Source organism: Diadema setosum, chromosome 19, assembly GCF_964275005.1.
Source record: "Diadema setosum chromosome 19, eeDiaSeto1, whole genome shotgun sequence".
Taxonomy (NCBI): Eukaryota; Metazoa; Echinodermata; class Echinoidea; order Diadematoida; family Diadematidae; genus Diadema; species Diadema setosum.
In genome coordinates, this window is record NC_092703.1 from 20,900,869 (window position 1) to 20,921,321 (window position 20,453).

The window sequence follows — 20,453 nt, forward strand, 5'->3', positions numbered from 1 at the left end:
CTCTACTCTGATCCAGTCATGAAACAATGTCTCATGCTTAGTGGTTTCCAATTACAGCTGTTTCAATTGCTTTCATACTCTGGTTAAGAAGACGGTTATTCAGTTGACATCATGAACTTTCTTACCCATTAAACTGCATTCTTTTAGTTCACATAATATCATGACAAACTTTGCCTTAATACATTGATATGAAATTGCAGTAAAAGATGTTTTATTTGTGAATGTAATTGTGTTTGTTTGTTTTTTTGTCTATATTTTTTTGTTCTCATCCTGCATATTCACAGGGTTGTGTATCATCAATTTCTATGCCATTATTCTGGTCTGTAAGAGTTGGTTTTGTGTTGATTTTGTTCCATTATTTTTCCTTCCCCCAGGCTTCCCTCATTTTGGTTTCATCCTGAGGGTGTTCTCTGAATGGCACACAGCTATGAGCTTGATGGTATGTTCTAAACACCAGTTATGCTGCTTTTACGCCATGATTCCGGCAGCCATGGCAGTCCCGTTTCAGGCCACCGTGGACAAAATGGGATGGACGTGAGAAAATGGGATGGAATGGGCAAATGTGACAGACAGTAATTGCCGTGGATGCCATGTCAGATTTTTAAACTGTCAAAATTTGTCAGAGCAGTCCTGGTGCTTATGAGAAACCTTGTAGGCCATGATGAAATGGGATGAATGCAACAAAGCTTGACATCACGTCAAATAAATATTGTGTAGTCTAGCTTGACCAGACACAGTGAGAATGGTGTCTGATAGCTACATGTTCACAGGAATGAGGACTGGAACAAACGAGTAGAATATGGAGGGGAAAAGACACGCAGATATCTCATCTACTCACGGCACACTATGTTTAGGGGTAAATGAGACTGCCATGGCCACCGGGAACATGATGTAAACGTAGCATTAGATACCCTGCACATGATTGCCTCCATTCAACACATCAAACACAGAGGTTCCAAAGAGCAACCAGGAAGATAGAATACTTGTGTATTACATATACTGTAATAGGCAATCAGAGCTGACAAGTCCCCATAATTTTGCAGGAGGCTTCCTGAAAATTGTGATAATTTGTTCGAGTGGATAATAATATAGAAATGATCCCAATTTTGAAATTATATTTTCCCATTGAGATGCATGTTAAACACAAGTATCTTCCTGATTGCTCTTTGGAATCTGCCTCATTTTGATGGCTAAATGTTGACATAACTGGGCTGTAATATGTGATTTCCAAAGCAGGGAGACATAATTTGTCAAAAACGTGGAGAGATAGTGGAATCTCCAGGGATCCTTCTGTAGAATTGGGGAGGCACGACCGTCTCTGCTTGTAATCATATCGGCCAGACTTATGGTGCATTACAGAAGGAAAAAGTAGCCTAGAAATGGAGTCGTAGATGATGGTATAATTCTACATAGATAGTGGGTTGCACACAGACACAGAAAGGAATAAAGAGCAGGATTAGTGAGAGTTGTTCTGTCAGAGATACTGGAGAACTTGTTATAAAGTTGACCTAAAAATCATGACAAATACAAATTGTACCTTGTTATATCAGGTTCCTCACTATTTCAGGGTACACAGACAAAGAAATAGAAAGAGCTTGCACCTGCAACGTCACCTTGTTATAAGAGGGTTTTGTTTGTCCAACCTTTTTATGCCTCCGCCACGAAGTGGTGCCGGAGGCATTATGTTTTCGGGTTGTCCGTCTGTCCGTCTGTCCATACGTCCGTACGTCTGTACGTACGTCCGTACGTACGTCCGTCCGTCCGCTTTCGTTTACGCGATAACTTGAATAATATTTAGTTGAATTTTACCAAACTTGGTCCAAGTATGAAGTATGATGGGGCAATTATTTGATTAGATTTTGGGTGAAATTGGCTGAAGGTCAAAGGTCAAAGGTCAAGGTCAAATCATGAAATTGTATCCGTTTACGCGATAACTCAAGACTGTATGGAGCAAATTTCACCAAACTTTGTTGGAGGATGATGTATGATGGGACAATTACTTGATTAGTTTTTCAGTGAAATCGGACAGAGGTCAAAGGTCAAAGATCAAGGTCAAATCCTAAAATTTATCTGTTTACGTGATAACTCAAAACTGGATGAAGCAGCTTTCACCAAACTTGGTCCAAGGATGATGTATGATGGGACAATTAGTTGAGTAGATTTTAGTGACATTGGCAAGAGGTCAAAGGTCAAAAGGTCAAGGTCAAATGCTACAAATGTTGCAATTTCCCCCATATCTATGCAATGCCCGAAGGTATTTTCTTGAAACTTGGTGTGGACATGTACTTCTGCGTAAAGATTCTCCAGAGAGAGTTTCATGTCATAAGGTCAAAGGTTAGGTGAAAATGTTGCAATATTACTTTTCTCTCAAATGCTTCAATGTATCTTCGTGGAACTTGGTACATATGCATGTACTGTCTGGCAGGGATTATCTAGGGAATTTAGGGGTCATGGGTCAATAGTCAGGGGTCAAAGGTCAAGGTCAACTCCTCAAAATTTTACTATTTCCCTCATATACTAGTATATGCAATGCTTGCATTATTAGTTTCAAAACTTAATACATGCATTACCTAATGGAGATTCTCCGGGAAATTTCCAGCCAGAAGGTCAAAGGTTAAGGGTCAAAGGCCAGGTTTCAATGCCCCCCCCCAAAAAAAAAAAAAAAAAAATCTATTTTGTACCGTCATCACACTCTTTCTTCGTACCTTGAAAATTACTCATTGCATAAACTTTCCCAAAATTCCCCAAATATGTGTACCTGCACTCTTAGAAAATTATAGCAAACCCAGTTCAAGACATTTCTGACAAACCTGTCATTTCAATATTTTGCAAGTTATGTGAAACTGTCATGGATCACACATTGTGAAGACATTGTACTATACGCCTATTGGGAGAATCATGCATTATGCGGAGGCATCAGTCGCCATAGCGACATTTCTAGTTATAACATGGTTCCGCTTTGCGACCCATGCCTTGCCCACAATTGATAGCAGCACAAAAGTGCCGTCCAAGAAGTTATTAGTCATAGAAATGACTAAAGACAGATCTTTTTTTAAGTCTCTTAGCTGCCATTAAGAGTCAGAATTGGATGTACAGTTGTAGGTCGATGCAGAGGGACTGTGCTTCATTGAAAGTTGGGAAATGTGTGCAGATATGGATGTTTTCAAATTGAAAATGTAATGAGAAAATGTAAAAATGTATTTGCACATTTCTTGTAGATTGTGTTTAGCATCTTTTAGGGAACCATCCTTAGATTTCGTTAAAACACACAGATACCATCTAAAAACACATTTTCCTTGAAATTTACTGCAGTGGAGGATCGGCTCAGTGACAAAAAGATATTCATTCTTGAAGTTATTTCAACTTTAGAGTAGTATTTCTAAGGAAATCTTTTCAAACAGAATCCTATACATAAGAGTGTAAACACCTACTTAGGCTTTAGTCTGTTGAGTAGACCATTATCCTCCCGTGGTGTCCCTGTGAGTAAGGTGCACAATATTATTAATTGAAGTATCCATTTCACTTTTATTTGCAGGTATCACTTGTGGACAGATGTAAACCCAGTACGTCGTGCTGGAGATTGGTTGACCCATTCCTTCCCAGTTTGATAGTAAATGAACCACGGAGGTGAGTTTACATCTGGAGAATTGGCTCGGACTAGTTTTACTCTTCCTTCGCTCTTTTTGCAGATTTTCTTTCCTTGATTTACTTCTCCTGCTAAGGGTTTGCTCTTTTCCCTTTCCCCATTCCATTGATTGTTTATGTATTGCAATTTGACAAAATTGTTGGAATTGTTGGCAGTTTTGTATGGCAATAAGGGGGGAAACCGATCCATCCTCTGAAGTCTGTATACATATCAATTGTTTGCTGCTCCCTGTCACTGGAAACATTTCTTTTTCAACTGGTGTGGACTACTGCCATTATGGTATTTGCAGAAAATTCTCCCCCTTTTTTCACTGTATTAACCACAAAGTAAAATGCCAGCATGACTTAAGATCATACTTTCATGCAAATTTGCCAGTCATATTTCTGGTATGGGACAAATGCACGGTGGTGTAGCCGAATATCCTAATGATGATGGATTTTGCTGTCATTGCCATGGAAATTCTGCAGATGCTGTGATGTGGACCAAGCGATGACTGCGAGTCTGCTGTAGGCTGGCTGAGGAAGAAGAGACTCTGCTGCAGACATCATACAGAAGAACTGGGAGACTTCCGTATTTCATGGAGCATAAAGCAGTAAGTCAGGATTTTGTTAAAATGGGAAGGGGATTAATTTACAGTGCTCAATTAACTGTGGGTGGTTTTGTTGTTTGTGGTGAGTCTTGTAAAGAACTAGACAAATATGCTTCTAAAATAGAAGATCAACATATTAATAGTGTACTGTTGTTGACATGGTTATTCTAATATGATGTTTGTTCTATCTGCATGAGCAAAATTAATCTTTTATACAACATAACCAAGAGTAGGAAATCGGCTAGTACACGCAGGGAATTTTGCTGGCGTAACAAAGGTTTAGTGATAAGTTGGGATGTCACATGTTTGAATAGTATCATCCTCCATGTTGAAGAGAACAAGTTCTAAGACCCAAATAGCTTGTATTGTTAAGTAGCAATATTGGAGACATTAAAGGTAGGGAATCCCATTTGCATGCCTTAAATGAAGAGTTGTATAAATACAGTGGTATGTTGAAGAGAGTATCATTTTAGAAACTCCCATAAAGTATTGAAAGTGGAAGGTAACATTAAGTACATTTTTATTGACCGTTAGATTTTGAATTGAATTTTTTTCGGGGCTCACCGTAAATTCCAGTACATTACTAGGCTACCATTGCAGACCCATGCACTGCATGTGTGTCCATCATGTATATTTTGTGAAGAAAGTTCATCAAAACTTACAAACATTTCTATAAACATTCTTGCCACACACTCTATATGTTATTACATCAGCTCTTATACTTTTAGATTTGTGTTTATAGATAAAAAAAAAAATAAAGAAGACTGCAACAAAAAGGCTTAAAGACCTAATAAAATGGTTTAGGCATTTTTTTCTCAATGATGTAATAATATTAAATGTTAAATTCTAAGTAATTCTATGGTTGTGCGGGGTTTTTTACTGTTCTGAATTTTGTTCTATATTTGTTAACATAATGGATGCAATTTCCTCGGTTTTGGAAAACTTGCTATACTTTCACCGCATGCGGCGCACTATCACTTCTAAATTGTGATGACGTCTAAGAACGGAGTCGTTCACGACCAGTCTCTAGCCGTAGCCAGCGAGCTGGCAAGGCTATGCTAGCGCAGCGACAGCCGGCGCGCGGCCGGCGGCTGCACTGGCTAGCGCTGGCGGGGGAGCGAGCTAGCGCTGCACTATTGTCATTGGCTAAGCCTTTAGACAAAAGAATATTTAATGAACTGTATCGGATTTAATACTGCCAATAATACAGATTACAACTGTGGTACGCTTGGATATCCATTATTTTCGGCAAACTCGTGAAATAGGCCCCACCACTGCGTGTCTGTACTAATAGTAATACTACGGCGACTCGCCTGTTTCAGCCCCACCGTGTGGCGTTCATCTCGGTAGGTAAGCACGGCTGTATGTGGGGCTGCCTTCCACAGTGAATACTCGTGAATGCGGCGAAAATGACTTCATAATATGGCCCTCGGCTCGACTAATTTAACGGCCAATTTAACCATAAATACAACCCTACCTAACCCTAAACCCTAGGAGGACCTACCCTTGCTTGCTATAAACGTGCACGCGTGACTGCAGTGGGGCCTATTTCACGATAGCCCCACCACCACTGCGTGTCTGTACTAATACTACGGCGACTCGCCTGCTTTATAGGCCTAGACCTACTCGTGAATCCAGCCCCACCGTGGCATTCATCGGTCACGGCGTTTGGGCTTCCTTCCACAGTATGATTTTTAGCATAAAACAAAAACTACTCGACCAAAATTGACGATCATTCTTGGTGTCGTTTTTCTTAGAAAATGACGCATCTAAATTACTGATCATATTGCAGAAACTGACTATGGGAAACTGGTTAACGTGTTAGGCTTTTTTTTTTTTTTTTTTTTTTTTTTAGCCACGACCCACCCTGTAACAACATATCCCCCTAACCGTTAATCGTTAGAGTGTAGCCTCTGTACTACTACCAAAGATTCTGCTATTACTACTTACTAGTCTACTACACCTAGTGCCGTAGTGGTAATAGTACACTACTAGTAGTAGTACTAGTAGACTACTACTACTAGTAGACTATTATAACTACTAGTAGACTGCTACTAGATCTACTACTAGACTACTACTGGTACCCAGTGGTAGTTTAACTTGTAAGCGCCGGCCGACGGGCCAGGCCACGGCCGGGACGCTCCCGCTTGCTTGCTGCGGCCGGAGTAGCCGCTCACTTTGTGAGCGAGCTGGGCCTGTTCTTCTAATCTACTTACTAGACAGTTACAACTTACAATGTCAGTCATGTAGAATACAGTGTATCCTTTCTAACGTTAAACTATATGGGGGCATACCAGACATACCACTCTGTATTTCCCAGGCGATCGTTTCCGTGAGGTCTATTCTCGGGCTTGGTGCCATGTTCATACGCTCTTGCACTGGCAGCGGGGAGATGCAGCTGGTTCATATCGGTAAAGTGCAGCCCCACGATAACGTTCTGGTTCATCGGCTGCCTCTCCCTCCCCATCTTCCCCTTCACCTTCATGTGCCTCCTCTTCCTCTCCGCTATCGTCAGAGCTACAGTCTCCATCATCATCATCAATGTCACTGTCGAAGTTTACCCATATAGGGGAAGACATTATGCTCGAGGTACCAGGTATCTGTGCAAGCTAACTTAGTGATAATGTACGTGGTAATGCGTACATGTCGACAGTCAGTGTGTCGACCGGGAGCGCACATCCCGCGGGGCCCGGGCCTGGCCGGGCTTGCTATCGTGTACGCGCGTGTACCAAGCTAGTAATCTGAGTGCTTGTGCTGAGCGGCGTCTGCTAACTGAGCACAACTCCGTGCTTATACGTCATCAATCGGTTCAGGGGTGTTGGTCACGTGACTATCTTTTTCGCAAAAGCTGCAACGGGGTCCTCCAAAAATGTGATATTTGGGGGAGTTTCTAGAAGCAATGAAAACCGGAACGACACTGACAACATATTAACATTGATAATCATGACATATATTTTACATTTCTTTTGCATATTAAAAAATTTTGCAAGCATTTTATTAGGTCTTTAAGTGTGGCTGACACACAGAACTACTGAGTAGTTGAGTTTTGTGCATTATTCAAATTGTAGATAACTGTTGACTTCGAAATTTCTCAGCAGTGGCCTAAACAAGTCCCCTGAGGTTCATATTTAATGTTTTGCTGCATTTTAGGAGGTCTGTAAAAGGTATCCCCTACCTTTAAGCCTCTGAGGTTGACATGCATATGTTCTACTCTCACTTCCATGCAGGATGGATAGTGCAATCTGGACCTCACTGGCCCCTCTCCCTCACAAAGGAGCCATCTATGTGCAAGTCGCCTGTGGAAGACTTTGTGCTTAGCGTGATGAGACATCTACAGAACTGCCACATACAATGTATCTGATTCTGCTAGAAGCTTGCTGGGAAATAAACAATTTATTTAAATTCAGAAACAGAACATAACAATGGTCTTGATTTGAGAATGATGGTTGGCTGTAAAGGTGCATGTAGTACAGACGCATTTTGTGGATGGCACTTTGGAATTTTTCTGATTTTTATATGAGAATGCTGACATGCCTGCATTTACTGCAGAAAGAGATAGATCCCTTTATTCTTATCACCAACAAATAGAAAACTAGTGATATAGTGAGAAACCTGATATAATGAGGTAATTGTCATGGTTAATAGGTCCTTGTTTTAACAAGTTTCCTTTGTACTCTAAGTATTTAGTCGGTCTTGCTTGGAATACAATCAGTTCTCATTAATAGGCAAAGACAATGACTGTATGCAAGCTGTGTGAAAACAGCCATGCAACACTTATATCCATAAGCTAGTAAGTATGAAGATGGTACTCTGGTAAAAGTGAGTGAACATTAGCCTGGTGTGTAAAGCTGTGTAAAGAGAGATGCAGTGATCCTCCTCGGGAAGATGTCATGCTTGTTTATACATGGGACTCCTGTTAATTGAAGTCCATGTGACCAGCAGTTTTCTTTCGTTACAGCTAAACAAAAAGATAGTACAGTATATAAAGATGATAATTTTTACTTCACTGGAACAAAGTTTTGTTATGACCTTATTTGTTTTAACAGGAACTCTCTGTATTGATCATGGTCTGTAAGCTTGTTTTTGTTTTGTTTTTCTTTTAATCTTGTGCACTACTGTAGAGGGGAAAGTAAAAACACAGATTTCCAAAAGTAAGCCGTCTTGAGATTTGTGAGTGAAATATGTGGACCAAGTTCAACCACTATCCTTAGAAACATTACATCAGAATCACTCTTCAAGCAAGTTGTGATGTGCTATAAAAGTTCCACTCAGTTGTGAGAGAAAGGAGAGAAATTCTCATAGCATTACATCCTTGTGAAATGCTTGTCTGTAGAAACAAAGTCAGCATTCTGCCAATACGTGCAAATTCCATGTTGAATTTGCATTGTAGTGGCTACACGTTTCATGTGATGGAGGCGATGACTTTTGAGCAGTAAGCATAGCATGACATCAGCCCCAAATCTTTGGCTGTGAAGTCTTCGTTCTGGGCAACTTCCCTATTGCAGAACATCATGTACACCTGTAATGTTAGGAGAGGTCGCTCGCTAAATAGCTTTTTGAATTCGTCGTTGAAAGTTAAACAGAGGTCTTAATTGGTACATCTCTTCTGATCAACCAGCATGTCACAGTACTGTTGACCCTTCAATGTAGAACGTTGATGTAAGACACTCTAGTTCAAACAACAGCAACAAAATTCTCGCCTTGCCAAGTTTTGATTTTTTTGTTGTTGTTGCTTTCTAGAGCCCTTTGTAGCAGTATTTTTATAAAGTAATGTGATTTTATGGTCCGAGAGAGTTTGTTATATTGCAAGTTTGTTATTGTATCGTGATTTATATGTCATTCACATGGCAACTGAAGTAAAATTTTGCATGTGAAGGAAAAACAAAACTGAAATTGGACTACTTGTGATATTTTGAGTTTATGTCTTCCTTACAACACCCTGGTATATACATCTGTTGTAACCCACACTACTTTGCATGTGCTGATGGTAAAGAGCAACACTGCTTTGCAGAATTTTTGTAAGTTTCTTCGAAGCCAAGTTTAAGTACTATTTAACTAGCTATGAATTTGAGTACATGTACAGAGTTCTAGTAGCGATGTCAAAGTACATGTACTTTATACACTCGGGTGAATTTGTGTAAGAGTATAGCTAATTGAAAATGGAATAGGGAGAGTGTGCGTGGATGGCAAAAGAATGCCAGCAAATTTTCTGGAGTGTCAAGTCCCAACAAGGAAGAAGTCCTATAATTGCCCCAAGAAGGATGTTATTACACACATCAGTCAAGAAAGTGCCATTGAAAGGCTACCATGTGCACAACAGTAACAGCACGCGTACCAGTTGTGTGTGAGGATGTGTATGTGTATTTGGGTGTTTTTTTTTTCTTTGTGTGTGTGTGTGTGTGTGTGTGTCTGGTGGATGCTTGACCGTGTAGCACATACTTAGTTAGACCACAAAGAAAGAGAATGAAACCCAAATACATTGTATATACAATGTATGTGGCTTGAGTGACTGCAGCAATATTAGTAGAATACAATACATTGAAATTGAAGGAAATAAATACATGTACGACAGTTTGTTCGAATGTTGGGAATTTCAAAGTCTCGTAGCTTCCATTGCTGGATGAGAAGACTACATCAGTTCGTGTTTGTCATGCAGACAACAATACAACATAAATGTATAAAGAAAATTCAACATGTTTTCATTTTTTTAGCATAATGACAGAGCACTTACTGTACCTCTTTCATGAAGCAGACGGGAATATTAATGTACCCTTGATTTACATCTGTAACAAGTCGGGGGAATGATTGTGTACTTTTTTTTTTTTAAAGACATTTTGTAAAGTTCTCTTTAAATTTTCTCTATATTGTCCTGCATTAATGACACAAACTGCTGCAGTCTTCACATCCAGCTTTAGCAGCATCGAAACTTTGAAAATTCATAACTTTTGAAAACGGATTGTCCTTTTTCTCAAACATCAACTGATGTGTTCTTGTTGGTATTGCTGTATTCACGCAGTCCATGTGTACATTTGGGTTTTAGACTGAAATGCCATGTAATTGTGAGTCCATGCACAATGTGCACCCGTATAGTGTATGTGGCTCTCTCTCTCACTCTCCACCACCACACTCAACTTGTGCTATTTTGATACATGTATAATGTTGATACAGCTGTATTTGTATAATGTCTGCATTTTGGTGCTGTCTGTGAGAGACTTCGCTTACATACACTATTAAATTACATGTATCTACCAAAACCAAAACTATGTTCGTCGTTTGTACAGCTTGTAAAAGGGCGCAATTAGATGCAGAAAAGTACTCTGTAGCTCTTATGATATATAATACATGTACATATATATACATGTATGTATATATATATATATATATATATATATATATATATATATATATATATATATATATATATATACGTATACACTTTTATATAATGTGTGTGTGTGTGTGTGTGTGTGTGCGATTCATATACATACGTAGGTACAAACAAATAGTACAAACATACAAAATTACATTCATATAGAAATGTGTATGTGTTGGTTTGTTTGTGACAAAATCATTTGGTGGTTAAAAAGAGGAAGATAATTCAATTCAATTCAGTTTATTTGCTCTGCACAACAGTCATGACAAATTAGTATAAATGCAAAGTAACATATTGTGAATGTAGATATCCGCAAAAAACCTTACTTAAATACTAAAGGGAACAGCCAAACAAAAATGATAAATACTAGGCCGACCAGTAACTAGGCCAACCCGTAAAAATGAAAAAAAAAAAACAACAACAACAAATAATACAGCTGTACAGGATTTACAGATCGTAATCAGACATTACAATGCACTTCAGGACTAAAATAAAATGAATATATAAATACGCCAGCTGAAAAAAAGGGGGGGGGGGAGAAAAGGATTTTCGAAGCAGCCTTGATAAGAGCTATCTTTAATTCTGTTTGAGGTTTTCCATCATGGTTTGACTGCTTTAATATCTACACATACGGGAGCCAAGAAGAGACAAATTAATTGAAATGAAATGAAATGAAATGAAATATGTTGAAAATCATTCACGTCACACACACCAGGGAGAGATAAGCCTGACTCGCCTTCCCTGCTACACACCGAACCGGACTCTCTTAACATATTCTCATATGAAAATAATCATATGAGAGTTAACATATGTTTTTGTTTTTGTTTTGTTTTTTGTTTTGTTTTGTTTTGTTTTGTTGTTTGTTTTTTTTGGGGGGTGTTTTTTTAAGGCCCCATTCCACCATTTGAGAGTCAAAATTGGCAAGAACCCTCAGGAGTCTCCAAGACCCCTCAGGAGTCTCCAAGACCAGATAAAAGTGTCTGTGTAGATTGACTCTAAAACAAACAAACAAACAAACAACTTTAAAAGATTCTTGAAAGACCAAAAGGTGATTTTTTTTTAGCAAATTACTCAGAGATCTCTGTGGGACCTCGAACGATGACTGCCGAACGTTCCCTGAGAGGTCAATAAGACTACTGATCGAGATACTACTGACCGATCATCTGAGATACTCTCTTAGATCTTCAAGAGATCAATCACGATATCTGAGAGACAAGTATTTCAATGATCCCTCAATGATCCGTCAATGATCTCTCCGTGATCTTTCAGTGATCTTCTCCAAAAATGTGGCGATTCTGGGAGACTATCAAGATAATTGAAAAACTTAAAGGCATCGTGTAGTTTTAGTTGAGACCTAACTTCGGGTTTCTAACATTTTGGGGTGAGATAATGAGAAACTTCTTATGAAAAACGAAAGAGCATTTAGTTCTAAAAGGAATTTAACGTTTATATGATGAAAATTGATTTTTAAATGGCTGAGATACCCAAAACAAATAAGGGTGGGACCCACCTTTTATTACGTGTTATTATTTGTTTTACTTTGTTTTTGAATGTCTTAGCCATTCAAAAACCGATTTTCATCAAATAAACTTTGAATCCCTCTTGGAATAATATGGTCTGTACTATTTCATAAGTGCTTTCTTGGTATCTCGCAAAACTTAAAAGCCCAATCCTCATCTCCACCAACACTATACCAGCCCTTTAAGACCCTTGTGAGAGCTCACTGAGAGATCACTGAAAGACTGCTGAAAGACCACTGAAAGACCATTTTCATGAAAGACTACCGAAAGACCACTTTGAAGTATTTAAAAATTGTTTGGAGAGCATGAAATTCACTTAAAGATCACTTGAAGGACCTCAGAGATCATTGAAAGTTCTCTGAGGGATCATTGAGAGATCTGCTAATTTTTACGGTCTTTCAGTATACTGAATGTTTTTAGAGGCCTTGCTCTGTGCATGGACCTACCCGTAGGTCCATGCTCTGTCAGTCTGTGTATAATGGGGATTTAACGAGTGGCCATGGACATGATATAAGTTGATTGCATACCTTGAATAGAGTCTTAAATAAAGTCTAGCGCATTGTCCATTAGCATTTTTGCTGTTTTGTCGTTAATAATTTCGATTCAGTCGTACTCTGTTATTTACCATCGTCTAGAACATTAATAGATAATGGGAAAAGAAAGAAAATAAATTACACGAATACAGTCAGGGCCATATCAAAGCACAGTATGTAAAACTATAAAGGGTATTTTGCGCAAAGCAAACAAGGGGCACGGTATACACCAATGCTTAAACACCCATCATGCCCATAATCATACATGATTAGACACAAAAGTATTCAAGTCAAAATTGTAAATGTCGTATGAGAATGAGTTTAAACACACACACACACACACACACACACACACACACACACACACACACACACGAGAAAATCAAGAAAGTGAGGCAAGAAAAACACAATCGCGGGGGATTGGTAAAATCATGAGCGTGTGAGGTAAATATTTTGGGATAAAAACGTTAATGTTCAACAAACTTTACGAGTAAGCAAACACACGCACACACACACACACTTCATGGAAACCGATGAGTTCTCATAATTTTATTATCTACACTATGATGTGTAATAAATGCAACCTTTGTTTTAAATAGACGCAAAGTGAACAGAGAACGTAAAACAATCATTTAATAAACCTTCTACACGTGTACTTCATCAAATAGGGAGTAAATCTGTGCACGAAAATTATTTTCAAACTTTTTATCGACTTTCTCTCATGCTCCATAATGTACACGAGTATTCTATTTAGGTTAACAGGACCGTCCAATATTGATTTCTTGCAGGTGGCCGCTTACGTATTGCTCGGTAAGAATTCGAGTTGACGTTGCCAGGTGACGAAGTCTTAACACTTGTTGCGAAAAATAACACTCCGATATATAGAAGATATTTTTAGTGGTACCCTGCTTTTGACAGTAAAAGATTGCAGAGGAAGAAAATAACATTTCATCATCACAACGGCGCAGGTGAATGAAATGACGAGTTTAGCTTCTGTCTAATACACAGTCCTCCATCATGGTGCTAACGTGTCAACGTCAAAGTTTCCTGACAATATTCTATCTAATGTCATAGCGTATGATTTATTGTCGATGGTGGCACATGTTTTGTGGCCAAACTTATTACAGGAAACCTGTATCGAACGGATGGCTATATGCAGCAGGTGCGCTGCCTATTCATAGCGAAAAACAAATTTATTCGCTACACAGTGCCGCCGCATTATGAATAATTTCCCTGATGTATAGTCTAGTTTACCGCAGCAAATGTTATAAATTATTTCTCTGATGCATAGTCTCTTTGTCAAGACTGCGTTGTCCTTACCAGCTTATGGCTTGTGTGACGAGACTATGTGCCCCTGCGGTCTATTGAAACGTGTGCTCCTATTGAAAGCGTCTTAGTCTTAGTGGAGACTATGCAGACGGTGGACCATACACATCATCTTTCACATCCTGGTTGAAATCACTGAATTTTACATGCATCTGAACAGCGCTTATTGGTAATTCTGGCGGTTACCATGGCAGTGGCAATTAAAGTGATTTACTGCTTCTGTTGTTGGTAATGTTGTGAAACGAGTCAAGTCTGATGAGCTGGAGGACACACGCGTATACCCATGAGTTTTGCATTGATTAAGGCACACAAAACTTGTACAGACAAACATATTATATACAATACGTCGGTAATCAAAACTGGAGACACAATGTAAATTGAAAACCGCAACTATGCTGAATACATCTTTGAAATGCAAGTTACTATTACACTTTTTTTTTTACCACCATGACCACAGAGCTGATTTTCATTTAAAGGGTGTGTACAGTTCTGGTCGAGGTGAGGATTTAGCTTTTAACATTTTGCAAGATATTCAGAAACCACTCTATGAGATGTCAAAGAGCATGCAATTCTAAGGGGTATCAAAAGTTTATTTGATGAAAATCGGTTTTGAAATGGCCGAGATATCCAAAAACAATGTGAAACAAAGAGATCCTAATAAAAGGCGTGGCCTGTTGCCTTTTATTATTTTCACCTTTTTGGATATCTCGGCCATTTGAAAACCAATTTCCATCAAATAAACATTGAATCCTTCTTAAAATTACATGCTCTTTCATATTTCATCAGAGGTTTCTCATTATCTCACTTAGGAATGTTCAAAACATGAATCCCCACCTCAACCAGTACTGTACAGTCCCTTTAAGTTACTGTATCCCGTTATGATTTCCGCTTGGTTTTTTAGGGCGGCTTTGCCATCAGACCTTTTCTGAGGCCTATAGTCGTGGTAAGAACAAATAATCAGAAGCTCAGAACATTAGATTTAAATGAAAACGTGCGTCGTGTACTTTTTTCGATAAATACGGACACTTATTCACTTCAAGATTGCATTTTAGAATGATAAATGCTGATGAACAACAGCGAAAAGTTTGATTTCAAAATATTATTTACTTTACAATAATCTATCATAAATTGCGACATGACTACGCAATAGTCAACACACAGAACGAACACCAAACACCTGTCACTTACACATAATAGTGTCTATACAATTTTTGTTGTCGCAATGTGATGCCAGAACGACTCTGTTTTTTTTTCTTTTCTTTTTCGATAAGTATACAATGATGTATATTTTGCCCATTTTTTCCTCTCTTTAAGGCTGTCGTATCTTCAAGCTATATGCTTATTTGACGACAGTCTTCTGCATTCACACTCCCAATACATGCGCCATAATTCAGTCAGATCATTTTTGGTTCACTATATCCCGAGTAGTTTTCAATTGACGTGTTTTCTTCCTCTTTTCTTCAATCTGTATCTTGTATCTGTATCTTCAAATCTTGTATCTCAATTATGTTAATTCGGATGTACACACTGTCTATTCTATTGTCCTGAAAATGAAAAAAAGTGATCGTATCTCATTTGTAATAATATATTCAATGCAGAAAATTCCTAATAAATTCATTTGAATTGAATTGAAAAAAAAAATACCGTGCATGGGGAATACACGGGTCTCCATGACACCAAATCCACCATTCAATTCATGGTAGATAGTGGATCACATTAACACCTCTTGGCGTCTGTCTTCAGAGTGTGCAGAAGGGCGGTATATACTATGCAACTGCTACTGCCACTTCTTCTTCCATCACTATTTTGTTACTATAGTACTTTTGTAATAATAACATAACTACCACCATCACCACCACCACCACTATTTCGTCGGCTGGGAACCAGAAGGGCGCTATCACACTTTTGGGGGACATCGAATTATTGATGTATCACGTCGGTAGTCTCCTCTATTTTATGGTGTTTAAATCATTTTCATTTTCAGTAAAATGTTATAAATCAAAACCAGAAGAGGTGCTATTTTACCTGATATTTGGAACAACGCGTATGATTCTGTATACCTACTTTTGATTGAATAAGATTTTTATTTCATGAAAATTGATTGTTTCGTTTTTATTTTTGCTCGAATCTTAGAACGCCATAAAGCGTCCTTCTGGTTCTCCGCTGACAATATGCATCTTGGTGGCTATTGCTATTGTTCACATACACCACTATTAGCAAGTGCATAAAGAGAAATATCTACAATCAGCTGACTGAATAAATCTGGTGGGTTTAAGCATGGTTGGAAAGCTCGTCTGACTGAAGACGTTGTAAAGTATTCGAAGTAAAGTATTCACTTTCTACTTTGTGTCTTTCCGAAATGAGAGCAATTTTCGTCAAATTCTTGCGGTCTAGAGGGTATTGGATATCACTCCCCGATGGAATGACAAATACGTCTCAAATCGTGAGCTATTCGAGAGGCTTATTAAATGCAGTGATGACAATACCTCTCAAAAGATGATCTCATGATGACGCATGGTCTCCGTAACAAAACAGGAAAAAAAAATATGTACGATAAAGCTATTTGTTGCAGCACTCAATATGAGTGTCAATAAATACCTCCCAGTGTGTTTTGAATTCATTACAAATGTAAACTACTCCTCAAACTTTAGATTCTCAAATGTCGTTCTCTTTTTTAGAGCCTGGTGACCAAGGACTATTTATAGCTTTAGTGGCAAATTTATAAGTTTTTCTCTCATTACTAATACAAAAACTATAAGCAAATCTGTTGCTTTTACTCATTTGCATTTCATGGCATAGGGCCTACTGTTTCATGCGACTCTCACAGTTCATCGCGGAAATAACAATACATTAATGTTTCATATCTGTTGTGTGCGCGTGTCTTTCGCTTTTATTTGTTTTTCGATCCAGTTATGCAACAGCCGCAGAGACACGCTGATTCTGATAAAATAGATAAAACAACACATCATCTTTGGACCATTTCAGCTTCCCTTATTCATAGTAGAGACCATAGACAGACACCACGGCGAAGAGAGAAGGGTTTTGGTAAACAACGGTCGTGTAGTTATCCGTCTCTGCGTTCCACAGGCACCGACTGGCGATCTCGAAGCTCTGTCCGCTAGCCGAGCTCAGCATCGTCTGCACGACGAGCTTATGACGCGAAAACCCCAACGTCTTCACCCTGTCCTTGACGGTCTCGGTGATGCGCACGGTGATGAAGCCACATCGCGACGCATCGTAGCGCTCGTCAGCCAGAATCGTCTCGACCAGGCTCTCGACTTCGCGTTGGACCCGCAGCGGGCGGAAGGTGCGCTCGCTCTGCGGTCCCAGCTGGTACGTGTTCTCCACTCGCACCGACTCGGCTTGGCTGTTGCCGTTGTTGCTCTGGTTGTTGATGCTCGTGTTGACTGTAGAGAGTGAGCGCTTGGAGGCCGTGCGGATGAGGATGGGGTTACCGGTTGACATGGAGCCCTTCATAGGACCTGCGGCATCTCCGCGGATGTTGAGCTTCTTCTTCACCAGACTCCACTGAGAGATTTTCCGGACCATTGGCTTAACGCTAGGTTTGCTTATTTCGCTGTTAGCCTCACTCGCAGCTCCACCGGCTACCACAGACCCACCGTCGCTCCCGCCTTTGCTTCCTTCCGATTTCAAGGTGGCCTTCTCCAAACTTCTCGTTGGAGTGCGTGGAACGTCACCGGTCACTGACGGTTCACTCGTGATTGTAGCCATTGCGATGGCAGTAACATGCAAAAACCGGCAGAAAATCCTTTTTCCAGATCAATAGAAAAAAAATAGAAAGAAACACCAGATCCGCCAAACACGCTACAGTGCAGTTATCCTATAGCAAGACATAACTGTTCAGTCACATACGTTTCACAATAACATCCGTAGCGTACTTGGTGCCAATTCAACAGTCACAATCGTTCCTCTGTTCCATCGAGCGATATTCCGTTAAATGATCCGCATTTCAGCCATTGCTCCATTTCAGATACAAACGACAATATCCCATCACCATAGTTATATCATTCAGTAACAAAATTGTAAGCATATCACTGATCACTTTTGCTGAAACTCGTTCCGTCTTTGCATAGAGAAAACGTGGTGTACACTTGTGTATATTCCCGAACCAACAGGATCTTGTAAACAGTCGAGTCCGGTAGGCCTACAAATCGTGTTTCTTGAGTCTCCACTTCTCATTGCTAAGCCCTGTCTCTAGGGCGGTCTAATACTTCTCGGACAAACAAGATTGAGAAGTCAAACATGCCACTGTTCGAGTTCACATCAGCGTCCATCAGAATCTACTTTGGCCTAAAACCCCAGAAGAGCTGCAATTCTTTTATTCTACGTCGGTGAAGTGAGCAGGCATCATCCTATCCGCAAACATGGATGAGTTTACCCCTTGAACAATGCGCATCTGAGGGCATTTCGTGTCAAAATGAGAACTAAAGGGATGTGAGAGAAGAAGCCCATGAAGTGATCGTTGAGAGCATTTGACGGCAGGATATATATAGCTCTTCTCGCCAGCTCTGCACTGCCTGTCAACATCCCAAGCACGATCAGCAACCATGGCAACGCCGAAGTTATCAAGCAGTGTTATAAAACTGTAATTATACTGCTCTCTCCCGTTCCCCCTTTCGTACTTTGTTCATCAGGCACGCACATTGTCGCTGGGTACTTTACACACACACACACACACACACACACACACACACACACTGGCGCATCATAATATTATTAGTAATAATTTATCTCGTCCGCATTGATGGGCTGTCTGTATACCCATCTAATCAGCTGTAAAACGTGTCGTCTTTGTGTTTTTGTTTTTTTTTTTGTTTTGTTTTTGTTTTTTTTTTTTTTTGCGTGACGTGTCGGCATCACGGCATCAAACCCATCCTAAAGGCCACAATAATTTGTTGATATCTGCTTATGATGCATTGTTTATGCATGCATGCTTGAACGAACAGATTGTGCGAGGTGAGAGTCGCTATTCATACACGCATTATTTGGAAAATTTAATATTTTTTATATAACATATAATTTATCTCTCTGTCCCTCTGTTCCAGTTAGTAAACACACAAACACACACACAAACACACACTCACACACACACACACACGTACACACACACACACACACACACACACACACACGTGAAATTTACACATCGTATAACAGTTATTATGATTTTTTTTTTCCCAAGTGGGCTGACGAAATACAGGGATGTGATGCCTGGAATAAAACAAGACAAAGGTGGACATTACTATCTTGATGTTTGTAACAACAGCAATGATGGTAGAATCAGCGTATTGCTTGTGTGATTCAAGCTACAATGATCATGATCACAATGCTCATCATTAAAGGAGACCTCCGGGTGATTCTCAGATTTTTACATTTGTACAACTATAAATTAGTTATACTGAGGACAGAGTTTCAGAATTTGTGATAATATTGGGATGAAGAATAAGAATATTTTCAAAAAATAGAACAAATTGCAATGAACAAGGATGATGACATGGCAGAGTCACCATAAGAATGCATGAGTTGGGGCTCAAGGAAGCAGAACAAAAGAAGATCGAAGGCATGCATAGATTATAGACAGGTGAACTCGCAAGCAAGCGGTATTGTTAGGAAATTACACTGCTATCATTTCTGAAATAATATGTGAACCTTCTATGTCATCATCCTGTTCAGTGTAATTTGTTTAAGGTTTTTCAAAGTATTATTTCTCTGCTCAAGAACCACAATAAATTCCACAAATCTATACAGGGAGTTGTCGATTTATGTACTACATGATGTGAAATTATGAAAATCGTCTGGAATGTCCCTTTAACAGTGGTGTATCGAGAGGGGAGCGCACCGGGCACTCACCCCTCTGTATTTTTTGTTTCGTTCTTAACAAAAGAAAATAGAAAGAAACATAATGGGGGCGCGTGCGCCCCCTTTAATTTTTGTATAAAGACGCCTCCCCTTTACGGAATTCCTGGATCCGCCCCTGATTAAAGGGATCGTATAGTGTGTTTTTTTTTTAGTGTTTTTTTTTGTGAGATAGTGAGAAACCTCTTATAAAATATGAAAGACCATGTAATTCTATGGGGAATTCAATGTTAATTTGATGAAAATTGGTTTTGAAATGGCTGAGATATCAAAAAAAGTGCAATTCTAATAAAGTGTGGGACCCACACTTAATTAGAAAGTGCAATTCTAATAAAGTGCGGGACCCACACTTTATTAGAAGAATAGGAGTAGTAGTAGTAGTAGTAGTAGTAGTAGTAGTAGTAGTAGTAGTAGTAGTAGTAGTTGTAGTAGTATAGTAGTAGTAGTAGTAGTAGTAGTAGTAGTAGTAGTAGTAGTAGTAGTAGTAGTAGTAGTAATAGTAGTAGTATAGCCGGTAGTAGTAGTAGTAGCAGTAGTACAAGTAGAAGTAGACTTCGGTAGTAGTCGTAGTAGTTGTAGTATAATCGTA

The 20,453-nt window shown here is 39.2% G+C and overlaps 2 protein-coding genes across 2 annotated transcripts in view; one reads left to right on the forward strand and one right to left on the reverse strand.

Annotated features, from left to right (window-relative positions):
- Positions 1-9,122, forward strand: part of LOC140242738 (uncharacterized) — a 42,684-nt gene extending 33,562 nt beyond the window's left edge. The window contains exons 7-10 of the transcript XR_011902150.1: positions 375-439; positions 3,536-3,627; positions 4,114-4,238; positions 7,463-9,122. The gene's annotated coding sequence lies outside the window, so the exon portion shown is untranslated. The remainder of the gene's footprint in view (positions 1-374; positions 440-3,535; positions 3,628-4,113; positions 4,239-7,462) is intronic.
- Positions 9,123-16,978: 7,856 nt separating this feature from the next.
- LOC140242325 (dynein light chain Tctex-type 5-B-like) lies at positions 16,979-17,719 on the reverse strand. Its single transcript, XM_072322065.1, has one exon. The coding sequence runs from the start codon at positions 17,717-17,719 to the stop codon at positions 16,979-16,981; it is 741 nt and encodes a 246-aa protein (XP_072178166.1).
- Between the last annotated feature and the right edge of the window lie 2,734 nt (positions 17,720-20,453).

Coding starts and splice junctions, on each gene's coding strand:
- LOC140242325 (XM_072322065.1), bottom strand. CDS start 17,719: ATGGCTACAATCACGAGTGAACCGTCAGTGACCGGTGACGTTCCACGC.